This window comes from Cariama cristata, unplaced genomic scaffold, assembly GCF_000690535.1.
Source record: "Cariama cristata isolate BGI_N322 unplaced genomic scaffold, ASM69053v1 scaffold3447, whole genome shotgun sequence".
Taxonomy (NCBI): Eukaryota; Metazoa; Chordata; class Aves; order Cariamiformes; family Cariamidae; genus Cariama; species Cariama cristata.
The window spans coordinates 76,939-97,271 of NW_009624763.1; the positions used below are offsets into that span (position 1 = coordinate 76,939).

Sequence of the window (20,333 nt, forward strand, 5' to 3'; positions counted from 1 at the left end):
AGTGCTGGTGTGGCCTCCCCTTGAGTGCTCTGTGCGGTTCTGGGCCCCAGAATTTCAGAGGGATGTGAAGGTCTTTGAGTGCATCCAGAGGAGGGCAACAAAGCTGGTGACAGGACTGGAAGGGATGGCCTACGAGAGGTGGCTAAGGACTCTGGATCTGTCTCATTTGGAGAGAAGGCAGCTGAGGGGCGACCTCATTGCTCTCTGCAGCTTCCTGAGCAGGGGACGTGGAGAGGGAGATGCTGATCTCTTCTCCCTGGTACCCAGTGCTAGGATGCATCACAGTGGTTCAAAGCTGCGCCAGGGGAGGTTTAGACTGGACATCAGGAAGCATTTCTTTACTGAGAGTGTGGTCAGACACTGGGACAGGCTTCCTGGAGAGGGGGGCGGTGCCTCCAGCCCGTCAGTGTTTTAAGGTGGTCAATGCCCCATGCCTGTCAGTGTTTTAGAGGCATTTGGACAATGCCCTTAATAACATGCTCTAACTTTTGGTCAGCTCTGAAGTGGTCAGGCAGTTGGCCTAGGTGATCACTGTAGGTCCCTCCCAACTGAAGTAGTCTCGTCTATTCTGTGTTAAGGGATGCAGTTTCCTGTTCCATTTAGTTTTTACTGTTTGAAATACAGTAGTATCTATAGGCTCTGTTATGCTACAGACCCTGCCCCAAAGAGTTTACTGTCCAAACAGCCAAGGTAAATATAAAGAAAGGAAGGGCACGCAAAGGTGAAGGGTGTTTTCAAGAGTTGTTGGTGAGAGGTGTTGAAAAGAAAGAGCTATACTGCATAGAAAATAAAGTCGTGCAGTCCAGTGTATCAGTAGACACCATCTGACCAATCCCCCACTCAAAACTGTAGGTTAAATTTACTTCCAGATTCTAGTGACTAGTAACACCTTTTATTATGCTATAATGCCTCACATTTACAGGTTCCAGTTTGTTCAAAAAATGTATTATCCAATTTAAAATTGGAATAACCAATACCCTGCACTACTGGTCAGTCTGGTATTTCCCTGGTTTTTTTCTTCACTAGATGCCTCATCATGACAGCAACCCGAGCTAGCTGTAAACTTGAGAGGCTGGGTACATGACTTACACCGAGTTATCTGCTGCTGCTTTTGTCTGGTGCAGCGTTTAAAGCTAGTCGTAACGTTTCTGTGATACCGCCACTGCTCTTTTGATGTTGCAGTCACATCCTCCAAGCAAAAGCAGAACCTGCCCAACTGTCGCCATCTACGACTGAGACAATAACTCAGATTCTTGAACACAAATCAGTCCGATCTTCTTTTTTTTTGTTGGTTATGAATTGGCTATGTGTGTAAGGTAGTGAGCACAACGGGTATTAGTAGTAAAGGCTTGAACCTAATTCCCTCATATAGTTATTGGGTGGTTGGTAAGTGACTTTATTCCAGAATGACAATCTTGCTTTGTAAGTAGAAACCTTCCTCTACAAGAAAGTCACTTATATGGACAGGAATGTCCACACAGACCTGCTGTGGCACTTGATATTCGAAAGAGCCCACACCCATCAGGTTCCCTGTGTGCACCAGCCCTCAAGCTTACTATCCATCCAGTGATCTGCATCGCTGTTTCATTCATTACTATTCCTCCTTCCATAGTTGCATCACAAGCTTCACTGCAGTGAATTTTTATCTAAACTGAAAATGATTGCTCTGTCCTCCTTTGCGGAGAACGAGCACAGACAAAACAAGCTGTAGAGACTTAGCTTTTGTCGTATGCTTCCTTAGAGGTATTTTGTTTTTTTAAGACGGCACATATCATTGCTAATACCGTAGGAGCCTACCTGTATACATGCCTGAGACTGCCAAGGCTATCTTTGTCACTGTCATGTGGCATGATCCCAGCAGGGTTTGACAGCGTGGTACTGACTGGTGGGCTTTTGTGAAGCACAGACCTTGTGGGCAACTGCGACAAGGCAGTCGCAGCAGCTGAACAGTTACAAATTACAGCCTTGCAAACTACAGAACACCAAAACAGTGGTTCGCTTTAGCGTACTAAATTGTAGTGGTGGGGTTCAGTGCCTGCTTTCCAGGCAGCTGACCCTCCTTCCCGTAGGGCAGCAGCTTGTAGAGATGGATCAGAGCCTTGAGAGAACTGAGAATCTTGGTGTAGGCATGGCCTGTCGCTCCCATTTGGATGTGACAATGATAATGTCACTGGCCTTGTTTAGTCACTTGCCCTTGCAGTCATGTACACTTTTACATTTGCAGTATATGCCACGTCTGTTTCAAGCCCCTTGTGGCAAGCCGGACTACTATAAAGAGACTGAAGTACGGAGGAGGCTCAAGCTCATAGAGTTCATATTCATAGGAGTTTTCATTATAACCTTGAGAGTCATCTCAACATGGCATTAACAATTAATTTCAGCATGAAAGTGTGCCTTCCCTGCCAATTTAACTAATGACACTCAAGCAATAGCTGAATGGCGATAGCTTGGATAGGTGGTTGCAGTTTTTCTGTGAAGTGTCTTCCTTTACAGCTGCCTCCATTTTTACTGCACAGTTCCAGGAGCAGAAATTGCAGTCAGGGCTTGTTCAGGTCTGTTCAGAAGCCAGGACTGACCAAGCCAGAGAAAAGCTCGGTCATTTGGATTTCATCCTTCTCGTTACTGTACTGCAGCATCTACATGCCATGGCTAGACAGGTGGAGTAAGGGGGTTCAGAGTACCCTCAGCCTCTCTTGGGGTCAGCAGGGTATTAAACACTTTTTTAAGAAACTTGCCTTTTAATGAAAATATGCCCCTTTTTCCCTGTATATTGCACACTTTCTTCAGCGTAGAGTTGCGTCAGTATTTCAGATTTTCTTCTACAAAGCAAACTTGCATCACTTTGAATCTTCTTAGTTAAACCAGGAAAAATACACTGTAGTCTTGACAGTGGTGACACTACACTGTTTTCAGACAGGCCTATTTAAGTCTGGCTTTAATACTGATTAGTTAGAAGTGGCATATAAAAGTTTGCATCGGTGCACGTTAATTCAAGTGCAGACCTTTAAACTGGTAAGACTACCGTTTCCCATCTCTGTTGAGGGAAGGGAAGAGAGACTTTGGCTATGTCTAAATGTGGAGATTTAATCCCAAGAAAGGGAGGTCACATTTCAGTTTTCTGCAAGGGGCCGATCAGAAGTCACAAGTTTACAGCTTATGAAGTCCCTTCAGGAGGGACTTTCTGGGAGCACACCAGGAGCAATGCCCTCCAGCCACGCTCACACCTCTCGGAGCGCTCTGGGCTTTCTGCTGGAGCACAGAAGTGAGGTTCTTGGGCAGTAGTCTCCTGCAGACAATGATTTTCTGCTCTTGGCAAAAAAGGTAACAGAAGCCTAAACCCAAGGGTGAACTGAGCTTGTGTCAGACGATACTGGAGATTCGCACATTGTGGGGTCAAAAATTATTACTCATGTTGGGAATGCCTCCGCTGTAGTTAAGTCACTCTTGCTTTTGCCCACTCCTCTAATGTACAGTTCAGAAGATAAAGCATCAACCTTAATTCTAAAATTGCCATCTTTGAAGTGTTTGGACAGTTTTCTGATGTCAGAGTGGTTGTGAGGTGTTTATAGGATGTGCACGTGAACAGGCAGAGGTTGAATTTCCTTACCTTTTCCTAGTCATTGCCCTTTGTGAGCAATAAAGGTGAGGAAAAGCCACAGGAGCATCAGAGGCAGGTTTCTTTAGCAAGATAAATGGAAGAGTGTTTTCTACCACTGTGGTGGGGCAGGAAAAGAACACGTGAAGCTTATAGTGGAAATACCTGTCTGTTTGTTGGGGATGGGGGGACGGAGTGGGAGAACAGGACGGGGGAAAAAAAAAAGACATTTTTTAATACAACAGACTTTAGCTTGCAAAGTCTTCATCTATCAAACTGTCTCTGGCCCCTCCGTTACATATTCTCGGTGATTTGAGTGCTCTGTTCTACAGCCACATGAGGGATATAGACCTTTTGGATCCTCCTTCCCCATATGAGTTTTTATTGCCAAAGGCAGAGCTTGGCCGCATCTTGCTGTGCTACTTTTACAACTTCACAGCACAACTGTTTGCAGCATGATGGTCTCAAGTTTCTGCTGTCCTTCTGCCTCATCTCCCACTCAGCGTTTGGGTACAAGACAGAAGCAACATACAACTGTTGTATTGCGTGATCTGGCAACCTCTTTCCTCAGCCTCAGCTTGAATTTACTGAGCTGAACAAACAGTTGTCTGTCAAGAGGTTTCTCCACAAGAAACATTGGCTTTACTGTACCAGCTTACCATCCTGCTTCCAACAGCAGCCAACATTCAAGGAAAGGAAACTCTTTTCCCTCAGTGCTCCCCCAGTCCTCAGAGCCATTTAACCCCTTAATCATGAGATCTGGTTACTTTTTTCTTGGAGTTTTGTCTGCTAAAATAAGTATGCCATAGAATTAGATTGATACTGAGGCTGTATTGTGTCTCAGCACAGCAGTGATTTTACTGTAGCATGTCTTTCTCAGTGTGCTGTCTGTTGGTTTCTCAATTTCTTTATTTTTTGCCATGGAAAAGGTTTTCAGCAAGAATACAGGAGCTGATTTGATAAGGCCCAGCCATATGTCTTTCCTGTCCTTTGCACCAGCTTTGTTTTTCCTCTGTCTGCATTTGTGTGATGAGAGCAAGTTAACTGCGTAGTTCTCACCGTACTCCTGAAACACATTACGGTATCAGCCAGCCTGATGAACTTCATGCACCAGTTAGATAGCCCAAAGGTCCATTTGACTTGGCCAGAAAGCTCTGCCTGTTGCACAGTTTAGGACGTGGTTAAAATGCAATTAGAGCTCATCTCTATGGCAAGCCTAAACCAAGTCAGGATTTAGGAGTTCTCTCCCAGTCTACAACAGCCATTAACCTTTGTGATTTCTTGGTTCTGGCTACAGTTTAAACAAATCCAGATGCCTCAAAGTAATGTTGTCTTCTCGGGGACTTACTGACCTTCTCTGGCAGGGGAGATGATCACCTACAGTAGGCTGAAGACCGCTGGACCTTCTGGGCTTCTCCCTCTTTCCTCCCCGTTCTCGCCTCCTCTGCTAGCGTAGTCTTGCTGCCTTCTTTGTACTGGCTTTAGCATTCACTGGATCTCCCTGCACACAGATTCAGCTCTCAAACAGCAGAAAGCCAGCTACTGTTTTCTGCAGGGTTTGTTTTCTTCTAAGTGATTTAAGTCGGCTCATGGAGAAATCCAACAACGGAGCCAGCACAAGGTGAGCAGCTGGAGGAAGGGAGGATGAAATGGAAGGGAGATCAGGAGCCCCTCACAGCAGCAGCTATGGCCAGGTGAATTTTACCAGTTCATCATTTTGCTCCTGTGAGCATCACCAGGTTAGCTATCCTAACGACACTTCAGGTGTGCTTACACAAGCCAGAGTACCAGAGAACTTCTAGAGAAGTTCTGTTCATTAGTCTCAGTTGTGAACAGCCATTGTTTGCCTCACTGTGAACAAATGCAGGCGAAGCACAAATCACCTTGTAAAATAAAGGGGCCTGAGCTTGGGAGAACTCTTCAGCTGGTAGAAATCACAGAACCATTGAAGTCAAATGATGTCATGCTGGAGAAATTTTAGGCTAACCTCCTCAGCAAGGGGTAAGGCCTCAGCTGATGTCAGAGGGAGTATAACGACCTTACTTTGGCATGATCTCTTCCTCTGTGAAGCCATGTTAGTTTCCAAGTCAGTCATCAGCCAGACCGAATGCATTTATATAATGATCCTCAGTGCAAGATGTGGGTGGGTCTCGCAAAACATTTCTGTGGTTAGGAGAGAGTATTCTGGTAGTTGATACATGAAGAGAGCCAGCTCTGCTTCTGCACCACGGGCCTCGCTTAAACAACAGGGGTCTCAGATGCAGCGTGTGTTTTAGGAAATATTGCAGTGCAGGGGAATGTTATATTCTGAACAAAAGAGGTCTTTAGCATGTATATGCCTATATTGTTAACAGCATTATTTAGTCTAAGGGACCACAGATGGAAGACCTCTCATTACTGCAACATCAAGACTACCTTTGCCAAATGATACTAGAGAAGTCATTCGTAATGGCTGGACTAGTTCCTAGTCCAAATACTAGGAACCTAAGATCCATAATGTTTAATTTATAGATCATTCTGATTTCAATTCTAAAGGATATATGTATTACTATCATATAGCCATTAGGAAGTATTTATATGCCAGTGTTCTCTAAGTGTATATTCAGAAGACTGTGTCTATAGTCTTAAAGGATATTTGAATTGAAGAATCTATAATACATGCTTCCACTCACACAGTGTCTATTTGACTGTCAGAAGGGATTCTTAATGACAATATTACAGTCTCCCCTTTTTTGTAACGTTACCGAAGCAGTGCTGTTAAGTGTGGGCAGTAAACAGAGCTTTTCAGCCGGAGAAGAGAAATTGAGTTTTACCATGCCAAGGAGGAGAGGCTGAGGTTTGGGCACTTCTGCCATGTGAAAGGAGGGGTTAAAACTAGAGTGAGGAGGCAAGCTTGCTGCTATCGGTGGGGTTTAAAGCCAGCAGTTGCTGTTTCCAGGAGGGATTTCTTCCTGCTTCTCAAACCTCAACCGTTCTGCCTGCTCTCCCCCACCATCTCCAGAGCTGTGCAGCTGCCTGTTTTTCTTGTGCCCGGCGTCAGCCCTGGCAGCCAAGCAGCAGCCAGGAGACGGAGTGGGAAGGCAGCCCCCAAGGCTTTGCTCCAGCTCTGCCGACCTCGGGACTGTACAGTACATGGCTGTTATTAGCAGGAGTGTGAAACTCCTGCCTCTCGCACATGTAGGGCAGTGCTTATGGGGGACATTTTGAGAGCCAGCTAAGTGCTCTACACCTTATCGCTACCTTGTGCGTAACTATAAAAATCCCTCTAGAAGCATTAACTGCAGGAAGAAAGTTGTAGCCGTGCCTCTCCATTTGAAGGTACCGTTTGCCCTAATTCCCAGCTAATTATGTAGTTCAGTCTTGCCCAGTAGTACAGCTGAGAAAATGGTGGGACATGGAAATGCCAGCTTTTAGGAGCCCCGCCACATTGTTGGGAGCCGTTCACCACCTTCCCACTTTGGCTGGGTTGTTTCGTACCGCATCGCCTTAAAGCCTCTCAGTCCCAGCTCTCTCCACAGCTAAATCCCTTTACCTTCAGATTGTACAAGGTTCAACCGTATAAGTTCACTTTAAAAGAAAGTACATGTGGGTGTTAGGAGGAAAAGATGTTTCCTTGTGCTACAGAGACATAGTTACTTTCTAAGTAAGTTTATTTTAGCCAAAAGGCAGGAAATTGCAGCATGCCCAAACAATTTAGGTACCAGCCCTGACTCAACTCCCCTATCGAATCTCCCACACTTTTAAACTTGTTTGGCCTCAGCAGCATCTGTGAGCTTTCTTCCCATCGCTCACTAGCTGACACACACCCTACGGAGAGTCCCCCCCGTGTGACTGCTCCTTTGGAGGTCTCCTGACAGCCAAGGAAGTGAGGTGGTCCTCATGGAGTCATTCATACCATCCAGACTCCTCAAACAAGTGATGTACCCTTACAAAACAACCATCCACATACAAGTCTTTCTCTCTGTTTCTCCATCTCTCTTGAAAAGACCTGTAACAGTTTTGACCGTCCTGGAGGATGCGACTTTCTGTATTGTCTTCACCAGCCTTCTGTGGAGATGCCTCTTTTCCCAGTGGAGAAGCTCCTTTTAAAAGCATTTTCTAGCATTGCCTTTTCTTGGGTTTTCACCAACTTCATAGGCTTGCAATCTACTCCAAATGGGCTCTACTATACCCCAAATTCATTACACTCGCTAAGAGTTATCAGGTAGTCTTTGACCTATCGTCTCTATTGCCCTATTAAAAATGGTCTCTACTGGCCTAATAATGGTAGATTATTTAGTTGCTGCTTCTCTGTCAGTCAGGGAGACCCCTCTGGAACCTCCTATTTTTTTACCATGCAATCTGTGGAAAAAGATACACAGAGTACAGGTCATTTGTGATTAAAAAAACTCAAACAAACAAACCTGAGTGCCTATGCTCAAATTCCTAAAGGTCTCCCATGTGAAACTTGAAAGAAGGCAAATGATTTAGGTTCTCTGCAAACAGAGCTCATACATTGAACTAAATTGTGCTGCGAAGCATTAGCTGGTCCACGATAACTAACGGTGTGCACGCTCATAGCTCTCAGCAGAGGTGAGCAGAAATGCAGTGAGCCTAAATCTTTTCTACTGGTGTTTAATGCTTTTTATTTCCTGTTTGCAGTGGCGTGAGACACAGTTGCCACAGTTGCATCGGTTCATGCCAGATCATTAAATTATTGCAACTCAGTTATATATCTAAATTTGCTGATAGACAACTGTAGCTCAAGTTTTTAAGTGGTTGTAGGAGCCAAGCAGAATTTTCAAGAATTTTCAAGAATTTTCAATTTTCTTGTTGAAGCAAACAGAGGTCGAAGATACTTGGGTGGTTGGGGGTTTTTTGCAAATTCCACCAGCCTACTAAATACCTCTGCAAGTCTGAGCAGCTCAGTCAGTTTAGAATATGGGATGGGGCCCTTGATCACTTAGGCCTTTTCTTGTGAAGATCTCAAGATGCAGATCTGAGTTCCTCTCATTTGAGGAATATTTATATTCCAGCTTAGCCTGAATCCATTCTAAAAACTAAGTGAACAACAAAAAACAAATCTACACTTGAATCCTACCTCTTCTCAGAGTCTGAGGCTCTGTTGTTAGTCCAATAATTTGCCACCCAGGCATCTTGGGCTGAATTTTTTTGTGCTTTCTTGTTTTTGTGAAGGAGGGGGGCACAGTGTGTGTGTGGGGGGAAGTAATGATAGCCAATGGAAAATAATCAAAGCCATTAGGTTCAACTAGAATTTACTTGCTAGCCGCACCGAGGTGAAGGTGCAGCCCTGGCACAGTGCGATGCACATTGCACGTGCAATTCCAGTCAGCTGTCAAGGAGCCATCAGCTCCCTGAAACTCTTCCAGGGGCCACTCTAGAGAGGGTATTAGGGATCTGCCATCCCCGTCAGTAAGAGTTGTATTTATACACTTGGAAATTTTCTAGAGCATAGTTACAGCAGTGTACTACTAATTAAAAATAACATCACATATTGCAAATAATGAGGTGAAAGAAAAGTTTAGGGTAAATCATTATCTCTGCAGAACTGTAAATATTAGCTATAAGTTACTGTAGTTGGAGGGTGTCTGTCCCGGGCTACACGTTCAAGAGTATGACAGAGCCTGACATTGACTTGCATCTGCAGGAGGGCCATCCCTCCAGCTGACCCCAAGGAGGGACACTCCGTCCAGAACTAGTAGTAGTGGCACAAGCAAAACCAAATGACTGGCACTGGGATGCCGAATTCCTGCAGCGCTCTCTCGATGGGGCCATACACCAACCAACCACCTCAGCAAACTTCCAGCACAGTTGAAAGCGCTGATTCAACAACAGACCCACACGTCCTTCCTCTCTCCCCTCAGGTTTCTAATAAATTCCTGCCTTGGCCAAAAAGTGTCTTTTTTTTCCCTTGACGAGTATCAGTAAGTGAATGTTTTCTGATTTGAAACTTCTCCCACCAAGACAGACCTCTCTTGCAGATGAGGGGGTCCAGCCTGAGCCCACCACCGGTGTTTAGCTCAGTACAGCCCACTGATGGCCGTGGTGAATGATTGACTGCTGACCTAGGGAATCACATCACCTTTACAGTGATTTTCATGAAGGACTGGATGGAAAGAAAACGTGGAGCTCTTTGAGAAAAGCTGGTCTAAAACAGTGAATTCGGCATGAACCGTTGACCTAGACTATGGAGGTTTTGTTGTTAAAGTTATCACAGATTGCAAAGGATGATGAAAAAAAAAAAGGTAGTTTTTGGAATGCAGCAGTATTGCCAACTCTGATCAACTAGTGAAATATGCCCTGGGGAGTCAGAGCTAGAGGAATCGAAGCAAAAGGAAAATAAAGAAAAGAGGGTTAAATTCTTTTTTTTTTTTTTTTAATTAATATTCTGGCACTAAAAAATAATTTTCTATACAGCCTTTCATTGAAAGTGTTCTGGAATGAATTGCACATGTGTCAAGGAACCACTTACGTGGGCTCTTACTGCCCTATTATCTGAGCACCTCCCACGTTATTACAAAGCACAAACCAGCAGAGCAATATAACCTCCCTTCCCTTGTTCCTTATAAACGAAGTCTAGAAAACAAGGTTTTTTCTAATATGTGCGTGTCGAAGAGACTAATTGTGTGTGTGTGTGAAAAATTATTGACGGAAAGATGATGAAGAACTGGATTTTGTGAACTTGTGAAAGGCAAGAAGACAGAAATTGAAGTGGTAGCCTGGGATTTTCAATTTCACGCTCTTCTACAGACCTCCCGTGTAGTCACTTGTGCCCAGAGCCGCACAAAGGGTTAGCCGCAGCGCTGTTTGGCATCGCAGCCTTTAACTGCAGCCAGCTACCTGCTTGCTATCTGCAGCTGTTGGGTAGGCGGCTGGGCTACGTATGCGACTTGAGGCAGGGGGAGAGGGAAAGGAAGGCTCCTCTGCATCCCTCTGCCAAGAAGGGACCCGTCTAGGCTGCTCATGGGCAAATCCATGCGGAGGAGAATTATTTTCTGTCCTGGTGCCAGCTGCAGGTACCTTATTCTGGGCGAGAGGGAGGAAGCTATAACTGAACAACATTCGCATCCATGAATGGAAAAAAACTGGTTTTGTTTTTTAATTAAAACCCAGAAAAATTTCTAATGGGAATGGACATTCTTCTGTGAAAAATGTTAATGAAAACAAGGTTTTTCCAACCAAAAAATCTGACTGCCTCTTTCCTTTCACATTCCTTGTCTTGTACATGTCACGGATGAGGTGACCATCGGGGTAGGTTTCAGCCAGAACGGAAACCTGCAATTTTTGCCAGATGTCAGCTCTTCAAAACGCACTGCTTCGTGCTCTGTAGGACTGGTAGGGAGAGTCTATAGTAAGGGCACTGGCAAACTAAGCTCTGATTTTAGAGACAGTACAAGTTTTGGGGATACTCTTTACAGTTCACAAACGGGAAATACCATCAATAATGTTAATATCTCGAACCATTTCAGGTGTGCTAATGAAATGTGTTATTCATATCCCTTTTCAAAAAGCATTTTATATTCTCATACTGAACATGTCACCATCCCCATCCTAACAGGTACCAACCCCAGACAGACAGACAGGAATAGAAAGACAGGCTGACAAGAATCCGTTTTAGCACCTGGAAGCGAGATGTGTTTGGTTGCCTGCCCTTTAGCCACTCTAACAAGCCATCTCTCAGAGATTGGTTTTGCCTTCAAAGTAAAATGCAACTGTGCGGCCATTTTAGGATCTGGACAGTTGAGTTATAAACCCCCTGTTGTTTCTGACAGCAGCAGAACCCCCAGCTCTGTACAATTTGCTTCCCATATTTCCTAGTTGCCAGTTATTATGCGGTGCCGCGCACACACGCATCGCAAGCAGGAAGTCGGAGCGGCTCAGCTCTTGGCTTCCTCGGTCTCGAGAGAATGCCATGAAACTGAAAAACACTAAACTAAAACCTAAGTATCTGTTAGACCTTTAATTAGCGACCTAAGGAGTGTTTGCCAAGAGGAAATTTGAATTCAATTATCCAAATAGAAAGTATTTAACCTCTCAATAGCACTCAAGTAATTATAATACTTGGGTTTGTTTTTTTTTTCAGGCACCTTAAAAAATAAAAAACCAATTCGAAAATGATAGAAAGTGTCAATTTTATATCACATGGAGTATACAAAGGAAAGCTGTAACATGGCCCACGCTTTAGACCCCTCATGTTAGCACAGAAAGGGGCAGCCTCAAGTAGGGAGAGCAGATTGCAGGATTCTTGATTTCCCCACTGAAACGGCCAGCAACAGCATCAGGGCCAGCAGTGGTAGTTTGATGTGCGTCAGTGCAACAATACACACACAACTGAGATCAGCAGGTCATCTCACGCAGCTTTTAATGTGATAGAGACACTCAGTCAGTGTCAGAAGGACTAGGACGCATCGGAGTACCTTCCAGTACATTTTGCAAACGTTTGTCGTTACCAACCAAGCCATTTGCATTTCAGATTGCAGCAGCTGTTTCAGCCCTGATCCCAACTGTCCTTTCACTACACATCCACCCAAAAGTTTCCAGAATTAATCCCAAGGAAAAAAAGCCAATATTTTCTTGCTCCTCTCTTCACAGACTGTAGGTTGCTTTGGGATTATGTTTATCAGCTGCTTTCTGACAGCCGGTACGAAAACTTCATCCGATGGGAAGATAAGGAATCCAAAATATTTCGGATAGTGGATCCCAACGGGCTGGCCCGGCTGTGGGGAAACCACAAGGTAAGGATGCAATGCAGTTTTCCTCCTACAGCACTTCGTCTCTTGTAACATCACAGGATTCACTTACAAACAGGGAAAAAGGAAGAAAGCACGTGCATATACGCTACTGCTGGAAAGTTGTAATCTTTCATTCTACACACATTAGAAATATAAAGCATCCAGCCTCAAGCACTGAGACCTACCCTTCATATAGAGAACCTGTTGGTTTGGTTTAAAGGCATTTAGTTATAAATACATTTAATTGTAAAATTAGAAGGATAAAATTTGCTAGAATTAACGGTCCTTCTCTCTCAAGGCATCTCATTTCTTCCTGAAACCTGATGCTAAGGATGTTCTGGTCAGATGTGGTCTGCAAGGAGCTATATACTACATCTCGGCAGGAGCTTTCTGTCTATGTTCCTGTCTCCACCGACATTCAGATTTCACACACTGTCCTGTGACAGACACCAAATGCTGCAGGATTATGTATTTCCTCTTCAGAGGGTAATTTTGCTTTGTTCTCTGGACAGCAGTTACTGATTTTTGCAGTTTGGGGCTGAGTATGTATAGATATATCTGTATGAGTGTACGCATATCAGTATATTCATATGAATATATGAGTAGTCAGCATGGGTTTACGGAAGGGAAATCATGCTTGACCACCGTCATAGCCATCTACAATGAAAAGATGAGCTCAGTGGGTGCAGGGAGAACGGTGGACGTAGCTTATCTTGATTTTAGAAAGACTTTTGAGAATATCTCCCATAATATCCTCATAGACAAATTAGTTAAGTATGACCTAGACAAGAATATCATGACGTAGACTGAAAACTGGCTGAACTGCTGGGCTGAAAAGATTGTGGTCAACAGCACAAAATCCAGTCACTAGTGATGTTACCCCGGGGATTGATTCTGGGGCCAATAGTGTTTAACGTGTTCATTAATGACCTGGATGATGGGACAGAGCCCACCCTCAGCAAGTTCTCAGACAATACAAAGCTGGGAGGAGTGGCTGATACACCAGAGCTTAATGCTGCCATCCAGAGGGACCTGGACATGGTGGAGAAATGGGCTAACGGGAATTTCATGAAACTTAACAAGGGGCAGTGTAAAGTCCTCCACCTGGGGAGGTGTGGGACTTGACATTGCCCCTTGTTAACTTTCCATTGACACCACAGGTGTGGGTCTGTTTTACTAGGAAGATGGTCAGACACTGGAGCAGGTTGCCAAGAGGAGACTGTGGAGATGCTCATTCTTGGAGATACTCAAAACCCAGCTGGACACAGTCCTGAGCAACCGTCTCTGGTTGACTCTGCTTTGAGCAGAGGGACTGGACTAGGTGATCTCCAGAGGGGCCTTCTAACCTCAAGTATTCTGTGATTCTGCATATGACTATACATAGCCTATAATCTTGATTAAGGTCAAGATTTTCTCATGTGACTCATTGCTTACAAGAACATCTGTCTTGGCCGTCTTGGGCTGCAACACTGGGAATGGAGAGTTCTGCCCTTACCCACTCTCCATGCTAACAACTGGGCCTTGCTATCCTGTCTCACCTTGGGTGTCTAAAATTGAAGCTACTTCAGACCACTAGCCATGTGGGAAACGCAGTGGCCTTTCAGCATATAAGAAACGGAAGAAGCACGCATGGTATTTCAGGGGGCTTCCCAATGAGCAGACTCTAGATTTTGCAGAGAAAACATTGTCATTGTTAGTGTTTAATTGCTGTAGGAGCTCTTTATGTGGCCTCCCTTAGCAGAGCCATCGTGGTCAGGGCAAGCAGAGGAGGTCTGCTCTTGGGGGGCATTTCAGACAGGCGGATCAGTCTCACTTAATGAAGCCAGGTCAACACTACAGCCTTCTGCCTGATCTTGGACTGGCAGAGCTGTGCCAAGCCAAACTCCTAACATGGAGGCTCACAGAGCCAAAGCATGCTTCTACTAGTTTGGCATGTTTTGCCCACGGCAAGGCGGCTGCTTTATATTCATGCAAAGGCGGCTTTGCCAGTATAGTTGTCTCTCTGCTGGGTGTTTCTTTGCCAGCATAGTAACCAGTGCGTCTTGTACCAGAAAAATGCTCTTCATGTACACGTAGCCTAAGGGACTGATCCTGCCATCCCAAGTCAGTACTGTGGGGGCTGCCCACATACAGCTCTGCCAGTGCCTATCGCTTCTGCCTTGTGACACTCAGCTTTGGCACCCCGCAGCGCTCCGGCTCTGGCCTTTGGGGTCAACAGCTCCCAAAATGAAGGGGAGGCTCTGTGATAGAAGCAGACGTACAACCTAATGGGCTTCTTGACTTACACCTGTATAACAAGAGGAGAAACGTGCTCTCAATCCCCACAGTATTCTGTAGGCATTAACTAGTTAATGGAGAGGAATCCCAGAGGAGCAGTGCTCTTAGCGGGGATTGCTGACAGATTCAGTCTATTAGCCACTGTTCTGACGCTTTGACAAAAGGTGGTTTCATTAAGAACAAGCCTGTCACATCCCACTTGGCATGAGCATCGCCCTCCGTCTAATGTCTCCTCTTGTGGTTGATGAAACCTTTTGTTATCTGTGATCCAAGAAAAACCTCACTTGGGATTTTTGTTAGACTTTATTGCTTAAATTGCCCTGAATGAAAGGAGACCCATAAAAATTTGGTGATGAGGGCTGGAGGGGCAGGATGGGCCTGCAAACAGCAGAAGAGTGGAACGTGTAATTTCTTGAAATGACTTGGTTAATTTAGCTAGCTGTGATAGTTCTACAACTCCTTTTGGGGCTTAGGAAGGTTTTAATGAATCATCTCACCACGTTTTTCCTTTTTCTTTTGAAAAAAACAGAACAGAACAAATATGACTTACGAGAAAATGTCCAGAGCCCTGCGCCACTACTACAAACTAAATATTATCCGGAAGGAGCCAGGACAAAGGCTTTTGTTCAGGTAATTTTTTTCTTTTCTTTGCCATTCCTTTCTACAGACAATTAGTTTTTGAAGATGGAGGATGGAATTGTGTGTGGGATACTTCATTGCCACAGCTATAACACAGGTGACAATGGGCGTACATTTGTAAAAGCCGTCTAGACCAGTGCTTCCCAGCTTTCAAGGCAACTGCACCAATTTACGAAAATAGGGGCCTGTTTCAATGATCAGTGGAGTCAATAGAAGTCTTTTCGCTCTCTTCAAGCAGGCTGCGCCATTGTTTAAGACCTTAGCTAAATGATTCATGATCTCAGCCAAACTACTAGAAAACCCACTCCAAATTGACTTCTCAAACGCAGCTGCTGATGAAAGCTAAGCAAGGATCAGGCATTTGCTCAAGTCCATCAGCATCACCGAAGAGAGGTGCTGATGACCATGTCTTCAGCAGTGCTGCCTTCAAGGAAGACAGGCACCTGCAAGAGCTGTTCATAAAACCTAACGCATCAGATTGAATGATAGCAGCCAAGAATTTAGGAAATAGTGCCTGAAACAGCGTTAAAGCAGGGAGTTACTTGTACAAACTTGAGCGGCGGCTGGCAGAGAGTGAGAGCACTCCAGTTCTCTTCAGACAAGACCAGCGAATCCTAGTGCGTACGTCTGACCCACAGAGCACTGAACTCAGACCAAAGACTGCTTTGATGTCAGTGGTCTGGACCTAGTAATGTGCTTGGAAAGGATATCAATAGGAAGGCAGTCTTGGAGTTTGTTTTCTTAAATAGCTAACAGAACTGCATTAGCACTCAAACTATCTACAGCTGAAAAGGTCTCTGTGGAATGTCTTGCTTATGTCAGCTCTTAGGAGGAGACTTAGATGGGGGAAGGAGAGTGAAGGGAAGAAGGAATCACAGGCAAAATCAACTGTGTGATTTTAATTTTTTTTTTGCGGAAAGTTAAAACGAGGTTGCTCCATCAGCAGCGGTACCAAGGGAACCTGGATTGCTATGGCCTTGTGTGAAGACTGCGCTGCCCTGGGGGGAATGCTGTGATGCTGAACAGTGAATGTGCTTATCTTGGAGCCTCTCCCTCAGTGGGGGCACAAACAAAACAGGAGTCCATCTCTTCTCAACCAGGCTGCCTATTTTCTCAAAACTGTAGGAACTTAATACCCTTGGAGACTTCAGTTCCTGTGTCAGACTTGCCCAAAATTGACCAACAGATTCAAAGGTCACCAGGGAGCATAAAACATGAGCATATAAACCTCATTTCCTTCGGAAACTTGAAAAAAAAAAACAACAAAAAACAAAGCATTTTTTGCACAATTCCCAATAAAAACTTATTGATGTTGTTTTCTTAGACCTATTTATATCTGAAGAGAAAAAGAAGAACAGCTGCAAAAAATCAAGCCATTAATGTGCCTTTCTTGGCTATTTCTCGCAAGCACAGAAATAATAGGAAGTGTGACTTTGTAAGTAACATGCAGGCAGTTGTCATCCGCAGATATCTGTACAGAGCTTTAACTAAAATGGAGTCAGAGAAGGATTTCTAATAGGTTGCCTGAGTGTCTTCTGCAACAAAAGAGGTCACAGAGGCTGTGTCTTCATTAGCTTGTAGTTCTGGGTTGTTTTTTTTAAAAATTTAATCAAATGCTATTACAAATACCCACGCTTTGAGTTCCTTGACATGACTTAAAACACAGACCAGAAAGATTACCTGAAGTACCGCGGTGCAGTTCACATCAGCCCATTTCCCACACGGTTTAGGAAACAGAGCAGACAGAGGGCAGGGAGGGCAGCGGGATCACTCTCTGTTTTGATTTCATCCTCGTGCATGATCAACAAGACAAGCACAGGGTTTCAATCAGGGCACAGCCTGGCCCATAAGCTTTGGTGCGTTTTCACCGTGTAGCCAGGGACTGATTCACCACTTCTGTATGCTAGTTTTTCACCGCCGTAACACCATTTATATCAGCAGCGTTCTTCCAGCATACAAATGGGGGTGACACAGCAGTGAGTCACAGCCCTTTTTTTTTTTTTTCTTCCTAAATGCATATGTGCACATGATTTCCAAAATTAGAAGGGGTGGTAAAAGGTTAGTTCCAGGCTGTGCTATGCGTTTGCTGAGAGACCTCAGATTTTTCAGATGGAAAGCTTTATAACCTCAGAGGCAGAAGAGGAGGCAAGGCTTGCCCATTAGCTTCCGCAGTGATTTTTCTGGGTCAGTGATAGTAACGAGGCTCCTGTCAGTTGGTTTTGTTTTCAGTGGGGCAAGGATACTGAGCGTATCATCAACCTGAAACAAAATCAGCTCCTCTGATTAACACGTTTTGTACTGCTGAATGTTAGCCAGTACATCAGTAATGAAAGACTGTGAAATTTTGTAACACTTCCAGCATAAACATCTTTCATCCTAATTTCACCAGGAGTACTTACGAGTTAGGAAAGTGATTTGTATTTAAACTAGGATTTCATCCTTCCTGTGCCATTCCTTCTTCCTACGCCATTAAATTCAGAAGGAAAAAGCAGAGCTTTTCCATGCTCTCTCTGTGCAGTAGTACACAAAAGCATCCTGGCCAAGATCAAGACGGCAGACATGATCTGCAGGCTGGTGGATGTCCTTTCCCATTTCCTACTGCTGCCCTGCCTCCCCAGAGGCAGTTTCTGTTTCTAGCCCCCTGCAGACTTACCGCATCAAGACATTAGTGCTGGGAGCCGTGGCATTCATTTACAGAGGATGCTGCTTCATCACAATTACGCTTGCTACAGTCAGACAGGAAGAGACTGTCTTTGCTTACGGTTCCCTAGCCCAAAAGGTTTTTCTTTCAAGGCTTTTTCCATTTCCCCCAACTTGTTCTAACTTGGTCCTTGGCTTTTGCCACCACTGTTCCTTTGGTGGTTCGTATTCCTCTTCACTCACCTACACACAAACCTGCACAAACCAGTAGCCCTCTGCCTCTCCGCACCTTGCAAGTGCTTTTTCTTTGAAATACGCTGGCCATGAAGGTCTGTAATGTTTCTGTCACCAGACACCACAAATGAGCGTACCTGTGGCATACTGTCATCTTACCTGACAACAGCAACCAACTCGAGGGAGAAGTAGTATCATTCTTTGGAAAAGACTACGGGGTTTGGTTCAAATTTGGACTTTCACAGAGCAGGGGTAAATGCCTGTGGTTTTTTTGGTTTCCTTTCAAGGTGTGGAGGAGGGAAGACACCAGTAGGCTGGGTTGAAGCTGGGAAATACTAAGGCATTGGGAGGATACAGCAAAGATGATTTCAGGAGCTGTAGAGCTCAGGGACCTCAATGTCTTGATGAAGGTAAAAGCTGAGACCACTGGGAAATCCACTTCTCTGTTTTGCAGGTTCATGAAGACCCCAGATGAGATCATGAGTGGCCGAACAGACCGCCTCGAGCACCTTGAATCCCAGGAACTGGATGAACAAATATACCAAGAAGATGAGTGCTGAAGGGAACTGGTGCACCGCCTCTGTGGGTCCATGGGAGGAACATCTGCCCGGATGGCTGGCACGGTTTGGGAGGGGAAGCAACAACACAGAAGCAGAACTTGGGGTCGCCGCTTAGCTTGAAGACCACGCAGGACCTGAAGCACCTTAACAAAACAAACTAACAGGCAGAAGTGGTGCTGGCAGAAAAGTAAAGGGGAGAAAGCCTGGACTCATGCACTACTTCACTGTTCCTACAAAGTCTCCTTTGAGTTCTTTCTTTCTTTTTGGTTTGTTTCAGTTTTGGGGTTTTTTTGTTGTTTTTTTCCCCCTAATAAACATGCAGTTTGACTTTCCTTATCTGACATAGGACAAGACATCAGATTATGCTTTTTTTTTTTTTTTTTGGAAGGCTTTCCTATGGAAATAGAGTGCTCTTATTTTCTGTGCAAGTCTCATGACATAACACCGCATAAAACAATAGCAACACAGAGGGATTTGCTCAAGGGTTCCAGTTTGCTCGGATGAATTTACATGTGCTGCCACTGGGAAATGTGTTGAAGCTACCAAAAGAATTTACCACACATAACCTGTCAAAGGAAGAGGAGTCACCCTTCACGTGTAGCCTGGGATATCATCCCAGCATAGCTTGGGCTCACGACGAGTCCTGCGAGTGGCTATTAACTGCTGGAATATGGACCAAAACCAATCACCTAAGTGCTCCGGGGAGGAGAAAAATAAATGTGACAAAGCTCTGCAATAGACTGATGTTGACGTTTTCCCTCCCTCTAGCAAAGAAGTGATAGAATGGAGCAGGGGGGAGGGAGGGCAGGGACAAATACATATATATATATGTGTATATATAGAAACGTTTCATATATACATATATATATATATATGTAAGCCCCACAATATATCCACAGTGCAGAATTTCAGCTCAAAGCTTTCTCTAAAAAAAGCGAAGGCTGAAGCAGCTGTAATTACAAAAGGGAGGGATGTTTCTTATACCTGCTTGCAGTTTTGGGGTGAAAGGTGAAGGACTGTTCCTTACATCGTAGGGAGAAAGCGAAAAGGGACCCATCACGGGGTTGGTATTACTCAGAAACCTCTCCAGGATCATTTTGTGCTGCTGGAGAGGCGGATGATTCACCAGTCTGAAAACTGATGGTAGAGAACTAGAGACCAAATAGCTATACTTATATCTTGTAATTGATTTTGGCTTTGTTTTGGGATTTGTTTTTTTTAATGCCTCCCACTGCCCTCTCCCACCCCACAGCTCTGCCATCAAGGGAGCTTATCTCGGCTTGCCCGTTTTTAACACGATTTAAAAGACAAGAAAAAAAAAAAAGAAACCCTACAGCGTGTTGCTTTCTTGGGTTTTGGTTTTGTCCTGGTTGCAAAGTGCCCCATTTTTTACACCCCCAATTTGGTTTGCTGCACCGAGGGTGCTTTGCATGAGGCGAAGAGCTATGTCTGGTTTGGTCGCAGGAAGCTCACCAGTCCTTGATGCCCAATCCAAGAGAAACTACTGGCCTTTTTCATTTCCCATTGCTTGGACCACAGTGACAGGCAAGTCTGTGGTGTCCAGGTGTCCATCATCAGTGGTCCTCTTAATGGAAGGAGAAGATCTAGCAGCAGAAACGATGCTTGCAAAGGGAGAAGTTGAGTAGGGACACTGTG

At 44.6% G+C, this 20,333-nt stretch overlaps 1 protein-coding gene across 1 annotated transcript in view; it reads left to right on the top strand.

Annotated features, from left to right (window-relative positions):
• The window catches only part of ETV6 (ets variant 6), a 35,135-nt gene extending 16,108 nt beyond the window's left edge, over window positions 1-19,027 (top strand). The window contains exons 4-6 of the mRNA XM_009703284.1: window positions 12,188-12,330; window positions 15,134-15,234; window positions 18,572-19,027. Of these exons, the coding sequence (XP_009701586.1) occupies window positions 12,188-12,330; window positions 15,134-15,234; window positions 18,572-18,677 (350 nt within the window). The 3' untranslated portion in view covers window positions 18,678-19,027. The remainder of the gene's footprint in view (window positions 1-12,187; window positions 12,331-15,133; window positions 15,235-18,571) is intronic.
• Window positions 19,028-20,333: the final 1,306 nt, after the last annotated feature.